Source organism: Vipera berus (genome assembly GCF_964194415.1).
Source record: "Vipera berus genome assembly, chromosome: 1".
Classification (NCBI taxonomy): Eukaryota; Metazoa; Chordata; class Lepidosauria; order Squamata; family Viperidae; genus Vipera; species Vipera berus.
Genome location: NC_138202.1, coordinates 72,734,571 through 72,756,116, shown reverse-complemented (window position 1 = coordinate 72,756,116; position 21,546 = coordinate 72,734,571). Strand labels below are relative to the sequence as shown.

At 38.0% G+C, this 21,546-nt stretch overlaps 1 protein-coding gene across 1 annotated transcript in view; it reads left to right on the top strand.

Annotated features, from left to right (window-relative positions):
• The window catches only part of GALNT16 (polypeptide N-acetylgalactosaminyltransferase 16), a 213,218-nt gene that overhangs the window by 185,244 nt on the left and 6,428 nt on the right, over positions 1-21,546 (top strand). Inside the window, exons 11-14 of the mRNA XM_081317852.1 lie at positions 924-1,016; positions 3,026-3,109; positions 4,655-4,796; positions 10,967-11,083. Of these exons, the coding sequence (XP_081173978.1) occupies positions 924-1,016; positions 3,026-3,109; positions 4,655-4,796; positions 10,967-11,083 (436 nt within the window). The remainder of the gene's footprint in view (positions 1-923; positions 1,017-3,025; positions 3,110-4,654; positions 4,797-10,966; positions 11,084-21,546) is intronic.

Sequence of the window (21,546 nt, the reverse complement as noted above, 5' to 3'; positions counted from 1 at the left end):
GTCCCTCCCAAAAGACTTTGAGTGTACAAGAGTCTGTCAGAAATGATTAATGGATTCTACTCTAAATTAAAATGAATTTTAAAAAATAGAACACTGTATATTCAGAACGCTTCTCTGGGAATCTAAGTTGTCTTCTGTTGGGAAGTTTAAAGGTTAATAGCAATAACAATAGCACTTAGACTTATATACTGCTTCTCAGTGCTTTACAGCCCTCTCTAAGAGGTTTGCACCCAACAATCTGGGTCCTCATTTTACTGACTTCAGAAGGATGGAAGTCTGAGTCAACCTTGAGCTGATGAGACTCAATCTGCCAGCTTGTTGGCATCTGGGAGTCAGGAGAAGTAGCCTGCAGTACTGAATTCTAACCACTGCAACACCACAGGTCATAGAAGTTCATAGAAAATGGTACTCATCTCTTCCTTACATACTCACATCCTTATATTCCATTCCTTATTTTCTATGATTTCCTCAAATTTCAGAAGAGTTGTACTCCACATGACTGGTCAGGGAGCTATTTTCATCTTCAAGCAAATGAGAGCACAGCTCTCCTTTAGACTTCCTTGTGAAGGTCAGGAAGCATAAGGGACCAGTTGAGTGGTAAATGAAGACATATAATATGGGGCTAGAATACCTGACCCCATTATCTTTGTGCCCCGCTCATCATATCTTTTCTAGAATGCTTCAGGCATGTTCTTTTAATATGTTGTACCTTGATTCTATTTTGTTCATGCACTGAGGAAATGCAGCTTCTTTTCATTTGGTTTCTACTTTTTGAGATGTTTTTCTCTTGCATCAAAGTTTAGTGACATAATAACAGTTAACTAGGGTAGCAGATTCTTTAAAATGTGCTGCAACTTCATGTCATGGCAAGATGACCTACCCAACAATGACATTTAATAGGGCTTATCTTGTCCTACCTGCAGAAATACCAAACGTACAGCAGAGGTATGGATGGATGAATACAAACAGTATTATTATGAAGCCAGACCTTCTGCCATTGGAAAGTCATTTGGAAGGTAAGCATGTGAAGCACGTCAGTTAAATTGCTCTGAGGAAGATTGAATTGTTGAATCTTTCAATCTTTTGTTCTTTGTGAATTATGATACAAATTGATTGTCCTGTCCCTGATTAAAATGCAAATCAGACAGTAACTAGATCAGATATGTTTTGATTTATACTTCAAAACATATTTTAAAATATGCATTATAAAATAAAATTAATTTAAAAGTGTGTATTTTTAATACAAATCATATTTAAAATGTAAAATGTTTGAGAAAGGATGTGCGATAGAAGTTACTAAAATTAAATTATTGAATGCTGCTGAAAAATAAGAATCTGTGTAGTGTCTGCAAAAACAAGGCCTGTCTCACTCATTTTTTACATACTTTCAGGAGAATAATGGTAATTTATTAAACATACACCACTCAATTCCCAGTGGATCTCATACAAGATACTGTATACTTAATCTTTCTAGAGTTTTTGACAAATTCCTTAGCCAAATCTCTAGGACTGAGTAGTCATGGAATAAGAGGAGAAAGTTATTTATGGCTGGGTGAATGGTTAAATAATTCAAAGCAAAAATAATATTTTCGCAAGAAAGGTTTAACAATAGGATTTTTGTTATTATTTTGTTTTATAACAGCCTTTTAAACATATTTTACCTTGAGATAGGTAAGTGGACACCTTTACAGATGACTTCAAATTATTTAGGGTGGTTAAAACAAACAAGGATGATGAAGAGTTTCAAAAGGATTTCTCCAAACTAGGAATTAACATTAATATTAAAACTATGCATGCTTGGAAAATGATTTTGAAGAGATACTTTGGAACATTCATAAAGATAATCCCTTTTTGAAGCAGCTACATGATGTGTAGCTTTTGTGCTTCTCCATACTCTTAAGCACCTTCTTCAAATCATCTGTAATACACTCAACCCTAACTAACAGTAGATTATAAGGTCTGCTCTGGCCTAGGAAAAAAATATACTGCTCAAAAAAATAAAGGGAACACAAGATAAGACATCCTACTATTAAATACAGTACATTGTGTTGTTTAAGTGTTCCCTTTATTTTTTTGAGCAGTATATTTTGGTAGGTGAAACTATTCTTAAAGTTCTTCTTTAACTTCAGTTTTTTTTTTCAGGACTGCTTCTGTTATATTGCCTTATTAGATGTTGCAGTTGTTACAAGCAGTTTACTCCAGTGCTGTGTTCGTCTTGCTACCAGGCGCTGTTGTTTATCTCTTGATATCTTACTCATAAAACTCTGTTCTAAATTTCTATATTCTTATATTAACTCACACTGTAAAAAGCCAATCATAGGATATCAACTTGGCCTGCCAAAACATCCATACTATCCTTTCAAACAGACATTTATAATCTATTATTGTTATTGTTATTAAAAAGCAGATTGGTGATGGATATAGTACATCAACATTTTAAACAATAAAGAAGTAATTGCCTGGATTATTAAGAAGGGCAAAACTGACAGATAAACCAGTATTTGAATCTCTCATATATACTCATTAATGGAGTCAATAGGTTTTTTTTTGAATAGGATCTTTTTCTCCTCACTCTTACTTTATGCCTGAACTCTGATAAAAGAAAGAAAAAAGTAAATGATGAAATCCTTGTCATTTCCCATGCTGTCACCCATGCAGTCACTTTGCGACACATTTTATCTTGCACATGATCTTCTAGAGTATAAGAATATTAATGGAGAAACAAAAAGAAAGAATTGTTGGGAAAATAAAAAAAATAACAGAAAGCAGTGGGCAGATGGAAAAGATTTCCCACATCTGCTCTAAGATTAACAAATGGGCTTGCATGGGCAATTCTATAAGCACAAGCACCATGCAAATGTGTTTTGAATAGCTTCCACAACATTGATTCCAATGTGGTTGCACCTTAGAAGTGTTGAATGTTCTTTTAATTATTCTTCAAATGTACTCATGTGCTGCTGTGTCACACAATTCTGTTTTATTCATGTTTACAATAAAGATAGATATAGGGTACTTTTGCTTCTAGTATTTCAGACCGAGTGGAACAACGCAGGAAGCTGAACTGTAAATCCTTTCAATGGTATTTGGAGAATGTCTATCCAGAACTCAAGTGAGTCATTCTTTACCTCTCAGCAAAACTGCATGATATGTGTTTTGCCACTGTGGAACAAGAAAGCATCAACTATTTTCTTAATGTGACTGTTACAGTGGGAATTTATGTTTAAAATATTTCTTCCAATTATACTCTATCTGACCTATGTCTTTTCTATGTTTGGTTTCTTTGAACTCTGAAAAAAAAGAGTTTATATGGGGAAAACTAATTGGTAGACAGCACAGTGAGGGCTGTCCTCAGGTTGCATGCAGCAAAAGAAGCATAAGATCTTCAAAAACAGTTATATTTTTGGTGAGATAAAGGCAAATTTAAAGAGAGATTTGAAATATACATAACCCACTTAAGCAAAGAATGAAAGAGTAGGAAATGATAATGATATACTGCGTACATCCAAGAAAAAAGAAAATATGAGATGAATGTATATTCCAGCTCTCTCTCTCTCTCTCTCTCTCTCTCTCTCTCTCTCTCTCTCTCTCTCTCTCTCTCTCTCTCTCTCTCTCTCTCTCTCTGTGTGTGTGTGTGTGTGTGAATCCTTTGGATTTGAAGAAAGCAGGCTATTGTGCAGTTTATCTGCGATTGCTGCATGTGATATGGCTACTTGGAGTCACAGGTGAGAGCTGAGTGCCACATGAGGACCAAAGATAACCAGTCAGTCCTAAAAAGAGCATAACAGGCTCCTCAACCAGAGTTGCTACCCCTCCCTGTACACTTTGTACGCATGAACACACACACACACACACACACACACACACACACACACACACACACACACACAAAATGGAAGAAGAAAGGCTACTTCCTAAAAAATAGGTCTAACAATGTTTTATAGAATATTCTTTGCTATTAGAATTAGTTAGTCAAACCCTCTGACATATACGTGGAGGTGAAAAAGTCTGTGAAGATTTGCTTGTGGTAAATTTATGCAATGTCAAAAAAAAAGTGATATAAAACATTTCTACGAATCTTTCACTGAATGCATTTAAGGGAGACCATGTGACAGAAGTTACCTTTTATAATTTGGATTACCATGGTTCCTGTTTATGGCCCTTAATTTGAAGATTTGTTTGATCCATGTCCACTTTAAGATACAGAAGTCCAACTGAAGAGAAAATTTCTCATGAATATTAAGCATGTGGGCAGCAAACTAAGAAGGCACTCTGGTTGCTTGGACACCATCTTCCTCAGGCAATATATTGAATTTCCATTCTAGGATGAAGGATCAGAGAGAGAGGAAGAGATATTTAAATTTCAGTAATGAGTTTTATTTTTATAAATAACATTTATATAATGTTTATATTCCAGTCATTAGTTTTAAAATCATCTCTACCTATAAATTAATATATGCATTACAAAGGTCATGCAGGCCATTGTTCTTCACTGGTATTTTTAGTGACACATTTCCTCTTTTGGGGGAACTGCCTAATTGCCCAACGTACTTGTCTGGAACGGCTGATTTATTGATTTGATGGGGTACAGAGCATGTAACAAACAAGATGTCTATAATTTCTCCTTTTGTGTTTGATGATCTCTCTAATCACTCAGAGTCCCAGAAAAGGAGCTGATTCCAGGGATCATCAAGCAAGGAGCAAATTGTTTGGAATCTCAGGGCCAGGATACAGCAGGAAATTCTCTAGCTGGGATTGGAAGCTGTAAAGGGTCAGTGAACAATCCTGTTGCTACTCAGGTAAGGTCATCCAAAGTTCATCCCATTAGTCTTCTTTTCTGCTCTGTAGAATGTCCTGGAGAAAACATATGTGCATCTGAAGCATACATCAGTGAATCTGTAATTCTGGCAGAGGGAGTTAGCCATTTGAGGATAATCGTTCAACCATGCCTCAGTGCTCTCTGTTCAAGCAAAGTATAAAGAACAACATAGCCACAGCCAAGGTGTTGCCAAATCAAGACTGTGGAAGCCCTCGTTCAGCACCACCAACAGCCATGGAGGTTTACTTGCTTACTTAGCACCATTACTATCTCTCAGTTCAGTGCACCCCAAACAGGTTGATATGAGTAAAAGGTAGGTAGAGGAAGAATTCTGTGCCTGTTGTCTTGAGCTCCTGGAAGAAATAAATAATCCCACCCAGAAGTGTTATGAAATGGAATCCTTGTAGTAAAATATTACACGAACGGTAAACGTTATAACATTGGAAACCTTTTTCAAATCCCTGAATAGACATTGCTTGTCTTCTGATCAACTCTCTGATGTTTTGGGAGAGCAGGATGGGGGTCCTTTGAGTCAGATTCTACTTCATGGACAACTCCATGCAGGTTTTTTGGCAAGATTTTCAGAATGATTTGCCATTGTCGTCTTCTTAGAACTGAGAGAGAATGATTAGTCCGAAGTCAACTAGCTGGCTTCCATGCAAGGGTTTTCTCACTGCTGGTCCAATGTTTTAACTTTTAGATGAAACTGGCTGATTTTTATTCAATCCTTAAAATTTATTAATTTATTCAATTTCTATAGCCATCCATCTCAACCAACTGACTTTGGACAGCTTACAAAATTAGAATTTTCTGCAGCCATTCAGTACAAAGCTAAGGGAAAAGATAGCCATTTAGTGTGCTTCACACTGAATTGGGTTCCAAGTGTTCCAGCAAGACAGGAATATTGTCTGCACAAGGCAGTCAAAGGTCAATTCTGTGGCATTAAGAAAGCTGTAATTAAAGGTGACCCGGATACAAATATTTATTTAGAAGACCTTCAGGACATGCTTCAGTATAAGATAACACAATAGGTTCTTGCTGCATCTATCAGATGTGGAAGACAAGAAAGAAAGCTATAGAAAAGTCTGACTGTACAATAGGAGTTTTTTTTTTAAAAAAAAATTCAGTTTGTACAGCCACCTATCTTACCTAAGTGACTCTTAGATGGGGTGGAAAACCTTTTTTTAGAGTATGATGATGGTATTTTGAAAATCATCACCTTTTTCTTAATGTTGTTTCACATGCAACCGTTCTTCAATCTATGAAAAAAGAAAATATGAAATGAGTGCATATTCTAAGAATATTTATATAGATCTTTGCACACATGAACAGTGAAGAACGCAGTATGCATTTAGCTTTATCTTTATCATGTTTATACAGATAGATTCCCTGAAATACCTACAAGGGCAGCGCTTCCTAAAGGAAAATTTAAAGACAAAAATGTCAATTTTAAATTATCACATCAAACAGTTTTTCCATATTTATACTGTTGCAAGTTCTGTTTAAGACTGAATGGCTGTACGTACCGGCAAGCCAGGATACTCAGAACATCCCATCCCTTAACATCGGGGACAAGTTACTACCCCCTGTTGATAGGGCCCGCAACCTGGGTGTCCTCCTTGACTCGCAGCTCTCCCTGGAAGATCACATAGAAGCTGTGACCAAGGGGGCCTTCTCCCGGGTTCGACTAGTTCGCCAATTACGGCCTTATCTGGACCTGGATGCCTTACGTACAGTCACCCATGCTCTTGTGACCTCTCGCCTAGACTACTGTAACGCTCTCTACTTGGGGCTGCCCTTGAGATCCACTCGGAAGCTTCAACTGGTGCAAAGTGCAGCGGCACGGACACTCTTGGGAGCCTCCCGATACTCCCATATCACACCTCTCCTCCGTGCGCTGCACTGGCTTCCAGTTGCCTTCCGTGTGAAGTTCAAGGTGCTAACAATGACATACAAAGCCCTACATGGCATGGGTCCGGACTACCTACGGGAGCACCTTCTGCCAATGTCAGCACCCCACCGTCCTGTGCGCTCCCACAGAGAGGGCCTCCTCAGGGTGCCACCGCTCATGGAATGTCGGCTGGTGGCCCCCAGGGGGAGGGCATTCTCAGTGGGTGCGCCAGCCCTCTGGAACAGCTTGCCAACCGAAATCCGGATGGCCCCTGACCTCCGCACCTTCCGGCGCGAATTAAAAACTTACCTGTTCCAGCAGTCCGGCCTAGCCTGATAGCTCTAATTGGGGTCCCAGTTTGTATTTTGCTATTGTTTGTTTTTCACTATTGTTCATTCTGTATGCCTACCCTATTCTGTACACCGCCCCGAGTCCCTCGGGAGAAGGGCGGTTTATAAAAACAAATAAATAAATAAATAAATAAATAATACATCACCACAGATAATACTGGTGTAATAATCAAAGATGATTCTGTACAAGTTGAATTTTATCCTGAAATGATGTAAAATTCTTCAGGGATTCCTCAGTGTTTGGGGCTGCAGTGTTAAGAATTTATTACAGAACTTCTACAAATGACTTACCCATTTGAAAAATTACTGCCATGATAGATTAGAAATCAACATTTAATAAATTTTCACAGCCTGTTATTCTAGAGATTTCCTCTATTACCTCTGTTTATCTTTGTCCTTTTTTCCATGCCATTGAGCATATTTCCAATTTAAGCACCCAAATGCTGCTATTCATTATTTTTATTCTGTAAAAAAAATCTTTTGAAGCTTATTTGGGCCCAGAAGCATTCCTAGATATGAAAATTATACTGGCAGCATGCCAGTTTCCTATAAAAGAAATTAAAAGAATTCTTTAAATTGGAAAAAGTCAAAAAGAGCATTGGACTGGGGGTAGCTTTGAGCATCACATTGGGAAGTAAAATTGTCACAAATTGTCTAGAAAAATCTACTAAGCTAAATCTGAGTTCATTTTTTTCTCGAATAGATTATATATCACTTTACTGTATTAAGTAAAAGTCAGTTCAAAATATCCAGAAATAGCTTGAAATGTTAGCTCCTTTCTCTGCAATTTCTTATTGATAGCAGTAAAACAGTTATGTAGCCTAAGGGATGATGGGATAAGATGGCGTAAATTAATACCATTGTCTAAATTTAGGATATTTCCTGAGAATTATTTTAGATGCTAACAAAGAGGAAATAACTTGAGCAAGCAAAAGGTTACAGTAGAATACCAGATGCCAGCAAAAGCTCACTCACATCTGTTAATGGTTGGGAATGAGTGAGCAGACCACATCCAGCGTGCTCTTTTATTGGACTTGTTGAGCTATTTTGTGGTTGTATGAAATGGCTGAAATTCAATGAACTGTATCTATATCCTGGGAATTATCTAAGCAAAGAAAGCATATGTCAATTGTCTATGGAAAAGGATGGTTATTAGGTAAGGGGATAAATCAATGAAGTTGGCTTTTACTCTTATTTGGTTTGTTAAGGGTGTTGAAATGCATCCCGAATGATCCATTGCATATTGTGACACCATAGGCAACAGCTGAAGAAATAGATTAAAAAACTGGCTGATATGTTCTCCTATAGTACGGGTGTCAAACTCGCAGTGTTACATGATGTGTTGCGACATATCGTGACTTTTTTCGCATTGCCAGAGCTGGGGTGGGCACGGCCTCCGCATGATGCAACCAGCCCATGGGCCGGCAGTTTGACATCTCTGTCCTATTGTATAAGATTAAGATAAAAATAAGATTATTTTCTGCTCCAGAAATTAAGGGGCAGTGTCTATTCTAGTATAGCCTGTGCCAAAAGTAGGCAATGAAGAAAAGTGAAATCTTTGGACTAGCAAATGAAATGGATCCAGCTCACTTCCTGTCAAAATATTCTTATTGGAAGAAAGAAGAGAAGAAACATTATGGTGCTTATAGACCACAGTCCACCTTTCCAGAGCGTGCAGCGTTTTAGAGCTGATTTAGGGCAGTAATAGAAGATTGTAGAGTGAGAAATTTGTGATGTACTACTATAAAAATAGTAATAATTTCCTCCCCCCCCCCCGCCCCTTCTTTTAGTGCATAGGAGGAGCCCATCTCTTTGCAGGAGACTAGATAGTCCCAAACTATTGTCCAATTAGAGGGGACAAATTAGAATGCTATGAAAGATCCCTGTAAAGTGAGGAATTTTGAATTGCACCAGATTATTTTAAGAAAAAAATTAAGTATTTCTTGAAATACTTTGTTTTTTTATTTGTAGATTGCTCAGTGTTTCTGCAGAGTTGGGCAGCTTCAAAGCTAAACAAATAAAAGTACCCAAGTTGGTATTTTCCAATCACATGATGATTTCAGTCTCATTCCATATTTGAAGTCTTTCACATATGAAAATAGTTTCTTGCCTTTTTAAAAGGCTTTTTAATCAAAACCTGACCTTTAAAAATATTACCTCTGAGTGACTTATATGGATATCAACCATCTTTTAAAAAATCACTGCTCTATTTACCACAGTAATTTTATTTAAAATGTACTTATTCTATAGGTGTGCAGTTTGCATCCTACCAATTTGTATACTGATAAACACAGTGTAAACAATTGCAGTCCATGGGACAGCGCCTTTTAAAACGATGGCAGCTGCCAAGAACATCAATAATATCTGGCTTAATTGAGCTTGCTCTATTAAATCAGCCTATTACTTCTACTCAACACAGATAGAACAGCAACATTTTCTCCCATCATTTTTTTTAGCCAGAGGTGGCTAATATAATAATAATAATGATGATGATAATGATGATGATGATGATAATAAATAATAATAATAATAATAATAATAATAATAATAATAATAATAATAATAATAATAATAATAATAATAATAATATTAATAATAATCAACCATTACTGCCAGTCAATCTGAATATTCAGTTGACTGAGGTTCATGTTTAATGAATAAAAGTTTTATAATAATTGTAATTGTATGATGAGAACATGACAGAAGAGAAGTAAACCTATAAGTCCACATAATTATTAGTAAAACTTCCATGGGGGTATAGTAGTGGCTTCATAACTGGATGTCCAATTCAGCTATCCAGGTGATCACCTCTGGTGTTGCTTCATGCAGATTTTCTAGGAAACCAGAGAACACACATCATGGGCAATGTACACAATATGTTTAACAGTTTGCATATCACCACCACAATTGCAACAAGGATAATCTTTCCATCCCCACTGATGGAATAAGTGCAGAGGCACTTGTTCCACTATCATGCCTAATTCTGTTCAATTTTGTCCAGACAAAACGAAGCAGGTCAAAACCAGGTGGCTTGGTAGAGGGATCGCTAATGGCCAGGCCACAAAAGGTACCTTGGACCATTCCTCTCTCTCGAGGCATTCTCGGGATTAAACTGGGCAGCTATTAAGTGAATAGCTGCGAACATTTATTTGTTTATTCAATTTGGATTTTGTGCAAACAGAAGTAGCAAATAAAGTAATAAATAAATAATCTTATTCCCACAAACTCACTCCCAGCACTAACCTACTCAGTATAAACCTTGAAAGCAGGCAGCTGATTTTCCAAGACCCTTGAGGGCTTTCTGTCACAATGGAAACCTACAATTACTTTTTGCAAGCACTGATAACAATAGCAATACAAAAATGCTGCTGCAATTGCAGATTCTTCTGAAAACAAGTTGCCATTTTCCTGATTTATGCCATTTTTCTCCTTCCTCGCTGAAGGGCAATTGTAGAAGTCAATGTAGGAGGGGAAAGTGTTTGAGTCAGGCTTTCTATTCCAAACAAAAGCTATAAATTTAGCAGATATAATTGAGAAAATGTTGTACTATCACTTGTGCGAGCCAGCAGGCCGGTGGGCAATCATACACATGCGTGCTGGTCTGCCACTTGCGCAAATCAAGCTGCACGTGTGCACCGGTGGGGGGGGGCGGAGAGGGGAGCTTGGCCATGCAAGCGGCAGGCCGATGCGCACGTGTGCAGTTTGATTTGTGCAAGTGGCAGGCCAGCATGCACGCAAACGAGTGCCTGCTGGCTTGCACAAGTTGAGCTGCATGTGAACTCCAGCCAGCCATTTACATGGTCAAATTCCAAATAGGCTGCCACCTAGATGTGGGTCATGACCTGGGGATTGGGGACCCCTGTATTATCGCCTTATGCTAAATTCTCTTCTTGCTTTCTGCCCCCAAAGGAGTGGATTTTCAGTGATCCTTTAATCAGGCAGCAGGACAAGTGTCTCTCAATCACCTCCTTTTCCACTGGTTCCAAGGTCACAGTTGAGGCATGCAACCAGAAAGATGGCAGACAGGTACAGTATTGCACAGACTTTGCTGACACTTGAGTGGCCGTGCTGTTTTAGCCTTAATTTTTACAATGCATTTGGAAGGATGATTCACAGGATCTGAAGACGAGAAGCCATCTCTGATACTTGATATATGGTCTGAGTGTCATCCATATCCTGTTATACACGGTGAAAGCCTTTTACTGGAAAAACACTTGATAGATTTGCTCTGAGTAAATTGTTCTCTCTAATTAGCCCTGAATGGTAATGCGCAAGAACTTTGCAAACTGCCTCAGAGTTCACTGAGGTTGGGGTTGGTGTGATGCTATAAGCATTCTTTTTCTTGATCAAGCATGAGAGGCAGGCTATTTACTTGTTTTAGTAAAATGTAGGGAAAGCAGAAATGATGCATGTATAAACCAACTGGAAAAGACACACATTCAAATGCATTAACCAGATAAAAAAACAGGATCTTAGTAAAATGGCAAAGGCTATCCTCTGTCTTTCATTCCTAATTTCCTCATTCTTTGGTAAGAATGCATGAATGCAGTATTCATAAATGATTTGAATTAGAATTACCATCATCCCCAGTTAGCAGTGTCCAATGGAAAAGGCACATAGAAGTTGTAATCTTACAATGTCCATAGGGACATAATTTCTTCATTCCTGAACTAAGAAAAATATACAGTGTAACATTTTAAACTGTAATGTAATTGGAGAGGAATCGGAAACCAACCAGGTTGATGTCTGGACTGTTTTGGTTTTTTTAAGGGAGTTGTCATATGTCATGCTATGCACTTTTCTTCATAAATGAGCCCCATCATAATTCCACTGTGCTTAAGGAAGTTGATATACCCAGAAAACTTGGTACCAAAGTGCAATCTACTCTAGAAGCATATAAAAGAATAATAAATGATAAATATTAATATTTCTTTTACAAATCACAGTATATTCAAAACCTTTCACATAATTAATGACATTGAAACAGATCTGAAGCAATGAATTGGGTTGCTTTTTTATAGAAGATCTTATACTTGGGGGGAAATGATTCCTGTACCAGAAGAACAACCTCAGATGGAGACATCTGGTTTCCTGCTATATGCATATGGAGAGGTAGTGCAGGCAATGCTTTCAACCTTGAAACTCGAGTTTCTGAAATTAAGAGTTAAATTTTGGTGAGGTTCTTTCTGAGAGAATTTATCACATTTATGCAGCCACCCATCGCACAGAATGTGAGGTAATAAAAATGCATCATAAAAACTAACAAAAAACATCCTACAATTAAAAACATCAGTCAAAGTTATCAACAAGGATATAGCAGACAAAAGCAATAATCAATTGGCCACCATTTTCCACCACTTCCTGATATATAATTCCCTCAAGTATTAGGCCTGGTAGGTCATGGCAGGGCTTCATTCAGAAGCCATTATGTCATTAAAGACCAAATTGATGCCTCCCACTAATGTCATCCCATTCTTCCCCAGAATATCCTGCACTGTGAGAAGGGATAATTCCAGTTGCATTCTGGAATGTGTGTGTGTTTTTAAAGCACTTCTGGTGTGTAGTTTCTGAGAAAGGTTTGTGGTGATTGCAGCTACTACCACATTTTTATGTCAGGTTCGCGGATCGATGAGACACAGGCATAGGTGTGTGTGAGCGTAATCTTTATTGGATGGTAGTGTGGTCTGAACTGCCGGACAATGGTTACCTGGGCATGCTTTATACCTGCCCAGGTGAATACCTGACCAATAGGCACTTATCTGTGATTGTCAAACAACTGTGATCACCTTGATATTAAAGTTAGAAACCTATTTGATCTAGTTGTTGGCAAACTTTAGGAATTATGAATGGTCTCTTCTTTAGATCCAACACTATCAATTCTTTTCAAGACATTTTAATCAATTGTGGGTCTTGGAAGCATTAATGTTTTTAAAATCTTTAAACCGCAGGAAGCCTAAGCAAACATTCTCCAAGAGAATTGGTTAATGTGAGGTATCTCCAAAAGCTGTTAGAATACACATGTCATGAAAGCTCTCAGAGATGAACTTAGGGCTACATGTGATTTACCCTCCAGGCGATTGCTACATGTATACTAGCCAGCCTTTGAAGTAAGCCTCCAATAGCCTCTTAAGGCCTTTCACAGAATCTACTTTCCAGGGTGCAGTGAGGATTCTTGCAGCAGAGCTGAGCAGATCCTTCAGTTTTTCAAACAACTGACACTGCTGGTAATGCTGCCTACCACTCTTGGCTGATTTTTTTTAATGAAGCATCATATCAAGTCCACCTGAGGATAGCAGCCTACAGTTTCCAAGATTAAGATGGACCAGGAGAAACTATCTCAGTTGATTGGATGCTCACATTAGACATAAGCCACAATTTATAACCATAATGTCTGGATCCATATCTTATGCTGAGCTACAAAAAAAAGCTAATCCCATTATGGCTTTGGGCAAGTGTAAACCCAGCCACTAAACAGTGGAAGAAAAGTAGTTTTAAAGCTCAGAAGCTACTATAAGAGGCCACACTGTGGTATTACTATCTAAACGCTCCTACAAATCAGGGAAGCAAACAAAGCCCATTTCAAACGTGCTCAGGGAGGGTAATGTAGATGGAGACAAGCATTCATATAAATCACGTAGGTCTTGAATATGCATAGAGACAGCTGATTAAGCTGGTGCACAGATGTCTTTCTATACCAATATCTGGTCAATCATATTTTCACCTAACTGCAATTTCTCAGTTGGTTTCAGAAGCATTAGCATGTAAAGTGTTTGCTAATATAATTTGGAAATACCTAACACATGGATAATTGAGGCTTGGTCTGGCTGTGATTATCTTAACTAATTAAAAAAAAAGAGCACTCCTGATTTATGCCATTAACTGGGCATTTCCACATACGATCATATCCAAGACCACTTCCAGGTTTCTCATCTGAATTTTCAGGGAAAGTGCAGAATCACCATGCAGAATCACTTCTGTACCAATGTCCAGATTAATTGACTTTGTGGTCCCATCACACATATTACAGATTGATTTTCCTCTTACTTTCCAATACCATATCCATATTCAAATTGAGATACCCAGTGCTTTTTTTGTAAAAGAAAAAGGTGCTGGAACTCACGCATGTCATACAACCCGCCTTGCCTACCCTACAAGGTTCCATCCAAAAAAGGTGCCGGAACTCCGTTCTGAGTGTTCTATGAGAAAAAATACCCTGGAGATACCTATCACTTTCCTGGAACATTTATGTGTAAAAAAAAAAGGACAAAACTATCCACACAGTCATTGAATCAAAGTCTGAAAGCTCTACTTCTCTCCCATTGGTCTCTAATAGCCGATGGTGATAGAACTGGGTGACAGATAGTGAAGAGTGAAACAGAAGCTTTCAGCTTTTGAAATTACAGCACCCATGAAAAATCAGAGCCATAGAGGCACTGTTTCCGAAACCCAGTCTTGGTATTAAGTAAGCAATGTGTCTCCCATTAACTCATATGTGAATAATTTCTGTGCTATTCGTTTCATGTACCATGTGGTCTCCACCATGGAAAGATCATCTCTGGAACAGACTAAGACAAGGAATAGCTACAATACACAAACTAGTTTCCTAAACATGGTAGTGGGCTATATCTATTGGTTTTTTTATTCCCACTAAACTTTTTCTGTAATTGTATAGAATTACCCTCCCCCCCAAAAAAAAAATCCTCCCTGCTACCTCTTCAGCATCCCATGTTGAAAGCTATTGGATTATAATGTTCTCAAAGCTCCTATCACAACAGCAGTGCAGGAATTCAAGAGAAAACTGATGTCTCAATTGGTTTGGAAATAGGGTTGGGACAAAGCTATTAATAATGTGCAGTCTATCTGCTCTCTCATCCACTAAGTAGCAAAGAAGCGAGATTTGTATCTCACATAATGAGTCACACAAAGTCCTAATCATTCTCCTGTGCTGTTCAGTGTTTACATAACACAGGGTCTTTAAACTTGGCCTTTTTATGACTTGTGGACTTCAACTCCCAGAATTCCTCAGACTGGCTTACCGGCTGAGGAATTCTGGGAGTTGAAGTCCACAAATCATAAAAGGGCCAAGTTTGAAGACCCCTGGCATAACATCACTAAAGAGGTCATTTGAAATGTGGTGTCACAATATAACACTCAACTGTATTTCTTTTTTACCTGTAGCAGGTCTCCATAGTTGCTTAGAACTAGGGATGGATTGGATGAAGTCAGACTAAAAGTGAATTTAGCTAACGTGGAGGTACTGGGTTTCCCAGGTTTAGAAATTAGAAATTTGCCAGTTTTAATGATGCATCTCTCTCTCTCTCTCTCTCTCTCTCTCTCTCTCTCTCTCTCTCTCTCTCTCTCTCTCTCTCTCTCTCTCTCTCTCTCTCTCTCTCTCTCTCTCTCTCTCTCTCTCTCTCTCTCTCTCTCTCTCTCTCTCTCTCTCTCTTCCCTCCCTCAAAAAAAAGCAGGTGTATCACTTGATATTCTCCCTAATTTCTGTCTCTTGCTAGGAATGCAGTTGATCTCAATAGCATAGAAAATTTTTAGCCACAATCCTATTTGAATTGGGGCAACATAGCTTGGATCCATGCCCTTAGAAACCTCTTTTGAGTTTTATAGCTTATATGAGATGGTTTAAAAGCTGCAAATGATGCAGGATACAGCTGATAAATTGTCAAGTGGAGAGGCAAAATAAGAGTATGTAACACAGGGAGCCTGCCCACAGCCTGGAGTCCAGTTCTGACAAGCTCAAGGTTTACTCAGACTTCCATCCTTCCGAGGTCAGTAAAATGAAGGCCCAGATATGCTGACATTGTAAACACCCATAGAGTGCTGTAAAGCACTATGGGGTGGTGTACAAGTCTAAATGCTAAATGCTATTGTTATTGCTACTTGTGTTGGCTGCCCAAATGACATCAAAGCCATAAACAAAATAGAAGTTGATGCTCTTGTAAGGAAACAGGTTTTACTGAAACAGAAGCTGCCTAAAGGAGAAAGAAACATTTGTCTCATTTAGGACTAGAAAGATTGGTATGAATCCATGGAGGGAACCAGCATTGTCACTGAACTCCAAATTATTTTTCTAGAGATCTCAGGACTCAGAAAGGCAAAAGCAAAAAAAAAATCTTCCTCTTTTTTGTCTCATAGCAGATGCTCTCCCTCTGAAAAAGTATCTGTCCACCTTCCCTGGATAATTCATTAACCTCCTGCTCATCTCCATTCAGTTTGGTTTCCCCCTCTTTTCTTTCCTTTGCTGTGCTGAGTGATTCCCTTCCTCAAATATCCCTTCTGTGATCTGTTCCTTCATTTTCCTCATCTGCTATTTCTCTTGGAAGGAGGATACGTGTGTGTGTATGCAGATAAAGCAGACATGTCAAACACAAGGCCCGGGGGCCAGATCCGGCCCGCAAAGTGGTTTCATGTGGCCTGCGAAGCCATCCTGGAAACAGTGAGGGAACGGGCCCCACTGCCTTGGCCCTGGCCCAGAGACCCTCCTTCTGCCAGAGACCCTCAGATCTGTCCCACTCCTGCCCAGGCCCCCATAGGCACCCTTGATGCCAACGATGTAGAGCTGGCCACGCCCACCCAGTAGGCCATATGCACTCTAGCCACGCCTGCCCAGTAGGCCACGCCCACCCTGGCCATACCCACCCGGCCCCTTGAGGGCAACCGCAATGCTTTATCCGGCCCTCAATGAAATTGAGTTTGACACCCCTGAGATAAAGGATTAATTTTATAAATTAGATTTTACAGGCAATTAATTTAATCAGTAGTTACCAACTCTATTAATATTATTGCTTCTTTTATTCCTGCCATTTTCTGAATAGGTTTCTGACCAGTATGTGGGCACCTCCCCCAATTAATCACATTTATAGTGAAGTAGAGAATTCTCCAGAATTCATCTCAGCTCTGATTGATAACATAGAAATTTTGTGTGTGCTTCTACAATAGTCACTTTTTCTAGTCCTAGTAAGAAGGCTATATGTAGATAGATTTTGGGGGGAGGCAAAGTTGTTGGTTTTGTTTCAATTTTCGTGTTTTCTTTATATTCCTTACTATTCCTTACCAACTTCATAGTTCTAGGCCCAAGGCTGGTGCATTTTTAATAATACTTTTATGCAATAAAGCAGGGCTGGTTCTAGGCTTAGGCAACCCAGGGTGTTAAATTTTAGGGGGGTTCCAAAATTGAAAAGTCTTCTGAAATATACAATATGGTCATTTTTTTGGTGCTTTAGAATTTTTTTTCTAAGTTTTTCAAAGAACACAAAGTTGGTCAAGTGGTAGTAAACAGGACATTAACCAGAGGTTACAAATCACAAAAAAGAAATTATTATAGCTATGGACCTCAAGAATCTAGTAACATTACCAAAGCAAGGCAAAGGTCTGGCATCAAGGTCCTGAGTAAGCAAGTCACATGATTATCAGCTTATCAAATTTATATCCAGGAAAGCAGTAAAGGCACACTGTGTGCACTAATATTTGTATCCACTTAGTATTCAAATATAATTTTACAAAACTGTTGCCATATGATAGCAATGGATACTGATATAATCAAAATAATTGACTGTAATTCACAGTATATTGAGTGAAAATGTCTGAGAGAAAAATGAAAAATTGTCCAGAGCTGAAAATTGTAAGTATCAAGCTCAAAAATTCAAAGAAAAGAAAGAAACAAGAGGGTGCCTTGTTTATATGTTTATACATTGTGTTAAACAATGACCTGGATGCTTACAAAATCAGAAGATGAGCCAAACTAACAGGGAGGGGGATCAGAACATGACTGTGCCTGGGGCGTCAAAATGTCTAGAGCCAACAAAGCTATTCGATGGAAAATTTCAAACATAGCTGCGTTAGATTACTGCACTCTGGGTGGCATCTTGAAAAATGGAGCAGCAGGATGGGATATGGGAGGAAATTAATGAAATCAAGCCCATTGTTTGTAGATAGCTAATTACAAGATGCAAGAGTTGTGGAAATGTAGCCCCCCTGTATATAATTTCTACCCTTGGTTTTCATTCTTATTCCCTATCTTACTTTATGATTTCACTGAACTGAATGATTATTGAAACAGCTGCTGTATTTCAAGTTCTGCAATTAATGGAGGGATTCTTTTATATAATGTCATTCATTAGCAAGAGAACATTTTTCTTGCGTACCCTGCTGTTATGGGCTGCTACCAAAGAAGCAATGAACTGAATCAAATGCATCTGAAAGTGGTTACAGATTAGTGGGGCCCTAATCCAGAAAACTATCATGATCAATTATCTCTGATACGACCAAGTTTTCCTTGATGGTTGGAAGGAAAGGATTATTCCTTGCGTATCACCACATGAAAAGAAATGGGTAAAATTTGAAGGGCCCTCAAAGGCAGGGGTCCTCAACCTTGGCAACTTTAAGACTTGTGGATTTCAACTCCCAGAATTCCTCAGCCAGCAAAGCTTAAAGTTGCCAAGGTTGAGGACCCCTGCTCAAAGGTATTTAGTGTCTGCCTACTTCTGCCAGAAGTAGAAATCCCAATGTTTTTCCTTCCTTCCTGAGGTATTTCTTAACCACCAGTTATGTACTGGGTTAGACTGGCAGTAAAAACTGATAAATATTTTCAGTTATTTTTTCTGTCTAATGGTGAAACAAACCCAATCAAACTAATCCAGGTCATTTTTAACACAATGTATAAACATATAAACAATGTTAAAAGGCATGACAATAAAATGATTCTAGTCCTGGATTAATTTCTCCTCAAGCAAAAGTACTTTTCATCTGATTATTTTTCAGACTCTTCCCTCACTGTCTTCAGAAGCTGGGTCAGAATATTATTGCCTTCCTAAAAATCAGATTAAAATGATGGGGGATTATCTCTGGATTATCACAAATAATACAGATATTATAGATACAACTGGCCAGAATGCCTTAATGTTAGCTTAGAGGGGCAGTCTACAACAGGGTTGTCAAACTCGCAACGTTACATGACGTATCACGACTTTTTTTTCTTTTTTCTTTATTATAATTTTTATTAATTTTATACTATTTACATTCAAATATTTGTGAAGCAATACGGCGGTTGGGTAATCAAAAGTAAACAATATCAAATAAGAAGTTATTTGTACATAGCTCAGGTTACATCAACAAAAATTCCTCTCCACTTCCCTTAGTTATAACACAGTCAAATTAATCAAATTAATACATTTCTAATTGTGACCTAGTCAATTAAAAGAATATATTTTCACTAATACATATAAATATCCTGCTTTTAGGTTTTACCTAATTGCAATAAAATAATCTAGAGTAGCCTATAATAAATAGAGGAAAGCTTATTTTTTGGGTAACCAACATTTCCCTATTTCAATAAAGAGTAATTATCCTGTCTACAAAACTTACATTGTTCATTTCGAAACATTCTTATTTTTCCCCATAACATCTATTTATTATCTTAACAATTCACCACTTATAACAGAATATATTATATTATATCTTTCCAAATTCTATAATATATATCGATTCTAATAACCAACTTTCCTTTAAAAGTTAAATACAAGATGAGTTTCTGTCTATATCATTACAACTAATATATTCTATATGTCGTCTTAACCATTCATCAATTGTTAAAATACTATCTTTCGTTATATCATTCCAAATTCTATAATATAGTTCAGAATTATATTCTAGAAGCTTAATTTTGTTTTCCCTTACAGATCTAAAACCTAAATGTAAAATCAGTTATATTTTTTAGAGATTCCCCTTAATCCATTAAATGATATTTTTAAACTCTATCCTTAGAAATCCCAAAAAAGAGACAAGTTCAGTTTTTTAAATCTAACTCTTGCCTTCTTTTTGTGCCAATCAGGCTTCCCTTCTGGCATCTTTAAATTCTCAAATGTATCTTCCTTTCTTCCTATACCCCTTATTTGAATCCAGGGAGAGCATCCAAATGTCAGTTTTGCAAAGAAAGTGTCCCCTTTGTATCCTTTGAAGTTTTGCTTTAATAGTTCAGTTTTTGATGATTGATGTAATATAGTTGTCATTAGATCAGTCAGGTCTTTTTCTTCTTCCAGTTCCATCTGGGTTAGGTAGAAAGTAGTAGCTGGTGTTGTGGTTGTTGTTTGATTAGCTGAATTCTCAATATAGTGTATTTGAAGGCCTTTAATGTCTTCACTTTTAATGTTGTTTTCTTCCGGTGCTATTGCTTTTTAAGTTGTAAGTTTTGTAGTTGACATTGAAATTTGGACATTAAGGTTCTCTGTAAGTTGCATTTGTAGTTCTTTGAAGTCTCCTATTTTAGTGTTAGTTTCCATTTCTTCTATTTGCTTTTGGATTGTCAATTCCTCATTTAAGGTCATAGTTTGATTTGGTGGCTTTAAATTGTCAGATTTTTCTTGCAGTTTGGCTTTAATTTGCTCTGTCATTGCCAAAATCGTGTCCAGTATCAGCTTGTAGTTAAGTGGTGGGATATAATCATCCATTTTGTTGTTGTTTGCAGCTAAATCTTCCATGGAGGCTATTGTAATAAGAGTCAAAGATTGTCCACCTCCAAAAGCATTGTTTTCAGTGCCAGGTGTTCCCACACTTATCTTTAAAAATGATTTCAAGGACAGCTCTGTTATTCAGTCAGCTCTCACAGTAGAAAAGAAATTTACTTGCTGTACCATGTTTTGCCACAAGATGTCATCAATAACATACAGAATGCAATGTAAAAAATTTTTTTCCAAATTAATATAAAACTTTTATAGCATTAGTCCATATTTTTTTTCCTTAATTCATATCTTAAAGAGAAAATAGGGTAGTAGATCCCCACCAAAAAAACCAGGAGCTTTTTAGTAAATATAGATAAAATTGCTTAATTTCTTTGCTGAATCACTTGATTTTCTTTTAAGCTTTTAAAATTTGTTCCCCAAGTAAATAATCGCCATTCTTTCAAAAAATGGGGGTAGAAATTTTCAGAAAAGTCCCACAGGAAAATGGTTAGGGGAATAAGAAAGGTAAAGTCTCACCCAGGTCCTCCAGATTGCTTCTTAGTGCTAGATGGTGCTTTTGGCTTTCAGCAGGGAGCGGCTTAGTGATCGGCCATCTTCATGGCCAGTCTCTTCTTTGGGCCAAAGGAGCTGCTCCAGATTCTAGCAGAGGGCTGCTGCCCTTCCGCAATCACAGGGAGGGTCTCCTCGTGGTAGTCACCCCTCCAGGGCGATTTTCAACCCTTTTCAAGGGCCTCCAAAAAAGAAAGATTGGACGGCAGGGAGTGGACTCTTCCTGCACATCTGGAAGCGCCGCACGCGCAAACCAGAAGCCATGACTTTTTTCCATTGCTGGCAATGGGGTGGGTACAGTTTCGCCATGATGCATCTGGCCTGCGGCCCGGCAGTTTGACACCCGTGGTCTACAAGAAAGACTAGGAGCATCTAAATCCTGAGTCCTGAGTCTCAACCATTTCATAAAGCTAAAACAAAACAAAACCTGATGGAAAGAGAGACCCTTCAGAGAGACTATGGGGAATCGTC